General features: G+C 35.9%; 1 protein-coding gene across 1 annotated transcript in view; it reads left to right on the top strand.

Annotated features, from left to right (window-relative positions):
- Positions 1-1,160: 1,160 nt before the first annotated feature.
- LOC139170750 (transcription factor HES-5-like) overlaps positions 1,161-2,776 on the top strand; it is a 3,671-nt gene continuing 2,055 nt past the window's right edge. The window contains exons 1-2 of the mRNA XM_070758246.1: positions 1,161-1,299; positions 1,821-2,001. Of these exons, the coding sequence (XP_070614347.1) occupies positions 1,234-1,299; positions 1,821-2,001 (247 nt within the window). The 5' untranslated portion in view covers positions 1,161-1,233. The remainder of the gene's footprint in view (positions 1,300-1,820; positions 2,002-2,776) is intronic.

The raw sequence follows: 2,776 nt of genomic DNA, 5'->3' as shown, positions 1-2,776 counted from the left end.
TGTCTTTATGGCCAGGGGGGTGGGGGGGTTATCCCAACTTTTTTCTTCTAAAGTCTGGAGAAGACCGTGGAGAGAGAAAATCACACACATACACACAGTTTCCCCCATTGTATAAACTTCCAAGCCTCTCCTGGGGTGGGGGGGAGAATCTATTTTTAAAAATATTTTTGTTGCAGAAAAATATACAAAATATACAGCGTAATGAGTAGAAACAGCAGATAGACAGGCGGATGGATAGAGGTAGACAGACAGACAGACATATTGTAGATAGATGAGAGAGAAATGATATAATTTGTATATAGATAGAAGATAGATGGATGGATGGATGAATGGAGATAGATGGATGGATGGATGGATGGAGATAGACAGACAGACAGACAGACAGACAGACAGACAGACAGACAGATATCTATTGATAGATCTATCATCTATCATTTATCTATATAGATCTATCATCTATCTATCATCTAGATAGATATAAGATATTGATAGATAGATATAAGATATTGATAGATAGATATGAGAGATAGATGGATGGATAGATATAGATAGACAGACAGACAGACAGACATGAGATATAGATAGATATGATAGATATGTAGATAGACGAGAGAGAGATGATAGATATTGTATATATATATATATATATAGAAGATGGATGGATCGATGGATGGATAGATAGATAGATAGATAGATAGATAGATAGAGATAGGAGAGAGAGATGATAGATATTGTACATAGAAGATGGATTGATGGATGGAGGGATGGATGGATGGATAGCTATTAGATAGATCTCTCTCTCTCTCTTTCTCTTTCTCACTCTCTCTCTCACACACACTCTTTCTCTTTCTCTTTCTCTCTCTTTCTAGCGTTCCCAGCTCCCCAACTGCGCTTGGAAGACATAATCCTTAATTTTTTGGCTTTTCTTGGATAAAACCCTCCACCTGCTCCCTCTCTTTCTCTCTCTCTCTCTTTTAATAGAGTCATTATGCTTTATTGACCACCGACCGGAGCAGGGAAAACAAGCCCAAAGCGTTTCTTTCTTTCTTCCTTTTTTCTTTTCCTTTCCCCTTTTTTCTTTTTTCTTTTCTTCTTCCCGAGATGCCCGCTCGATCCTGATTGGCTGAGGAGTGTGGGAAACTCTGAGAAGGGCCTTGACTCGCCGCCCAGATTCAGGGGTATAAATAGGGTGATGGAGAGGTGGAGGCTTTGCAGACAGGGATTTTTTTTACCATGACCCCTTCCAACCTGATACGCGTGGACCAAAACAGACTGCTCACCTCGAAGGAGAAAAACAAAGTAAGTACGAAGCCCAACACTTTAATTTTTTTTAAAAATTAAAAAAATCAAAGCCCAAAACTTAAATTGCTTAAAAATAAATAAAAATTTAAAGCCCCAAACTTTAACTTTAAAAAATCAAAAAATGTAAAGCCCAAAACTTCATTTTAAAAAAAAAATAAAAAAATTTTTAAAGCCCAAATCTTTAATTTAAAAAAAATTAAAGCCCAAAACTTTAATTTAAAAAAATAAATAAAAAATGTAAAGCCCAAAACTTTAATTTTTAAAAATAATTAAAGCCCAAAACTTTAATTTTTAAAAATAAATAAAAAATGTAAAGCCCAAATCTTTATTTTTTAAAAAAAATTAAAGCCCAAATATTGAATTATTTAAAAAATTAAAGCCCAAAGCTTTATTTTTTTTTAAAGAGGATTTTTTTGGGGGGGGGGTAAGGGATGTTAAGTCCTTCTGTTTTGGCTTTCCTTACCCACCTCCTTTTCTTTCTTTCTTTTTTTCTTTCTTTCTTTCTCTCCCTCCCTCAGCTGAGAAAACCGATGATTGAAAAAATGCGACGGGACCGCATGAACCGAAGCATCGAGCAGCTCAAACAGCTGCTGGAGAAACAGCTGCGAGGCCAGCAGGCGGCTTCGAAGCTGGAGAAGGCGAACATCCTTGAGATGGCCGTCAGCTACCTGAAGCATCAGAACTGGGCGCAGGGCACAGGTGAGTCAATCAATCAACCAATCAGTCAGAGTAGAGCTAGAAGGGACCTTGGAGGTCTTCTAGTCTGACCCCCTGCTCCAACAATAGACCCAAACCATTTGAATCAATAAATCAGAGTAGAGCCGATGCCTAGAAAATGGGGATTAATAATAATAATAATAATAATAATAATAATAATAATAATAATAATAATAATATTGTGATATTGTGATATTGTGATATTGTGATACAAAATCCACCATATAAATCTCATTTGCTGTGCATTACTGCCTTTTTGTGAATAATAATAATAATAATAATAATAATAATAATAATAAGCAGCAGCAAACGAGATCACTATGCTGGATTTTGTATTTCATCATCAGCCGGGCACTTCCCAAGCACCTAGGACTGAATAATGATAATGATAATAATAATAATAATAATAATAGTAATAATAATAATAATAATATCTCCACCCTACTAATCTTTTGGAAAGCCATGAAAACCTGGCTTTTCTGGCAGGCCTGAGACTAGGAATGATTGAGTGTACGCATAGTTTTGGGGGGTTATTTATGTATTTTAATGCTCTTTGTTGTTTTTATTGCTGTTGTATTTTATCCTGTTTTTATTTGTGCTGATTATTTCGAGCCACCCAGAGTCCTTCTGGAGTTGGGTGGCATATAAATATCACAAAATGAAATAAAATAAAATAAAAGCAACAACAATAGCAACAACTACAGAGTTGGAAGGGACCTTAGAGGTCTTCTAGTCCAACCCCCTGCTTAGGCAGGAA

The sequence above is a fragment of the Erythrolamprus reginae genome, chromosome 8, assembly GCF_031021105.1.
Source record: "Erythrolamprus reginae isolate rEryReg1 chromosome 8, rEryReg1.hap1, whole genome shotgun sequence".
In the NCBI taxonomy this organism is placed as follows: domain Eukaryota; kingdom Metazoa; phylum Chordata; class Lepidosauria; order Squamata; family Dipsadidae; genus Erythrolamprus; species Erythrolamprus reginae.
Note: the sequence above shows the minus strand (reverse complement) of the source record. Positions and strands in the feature narration are given on the sequence as shown.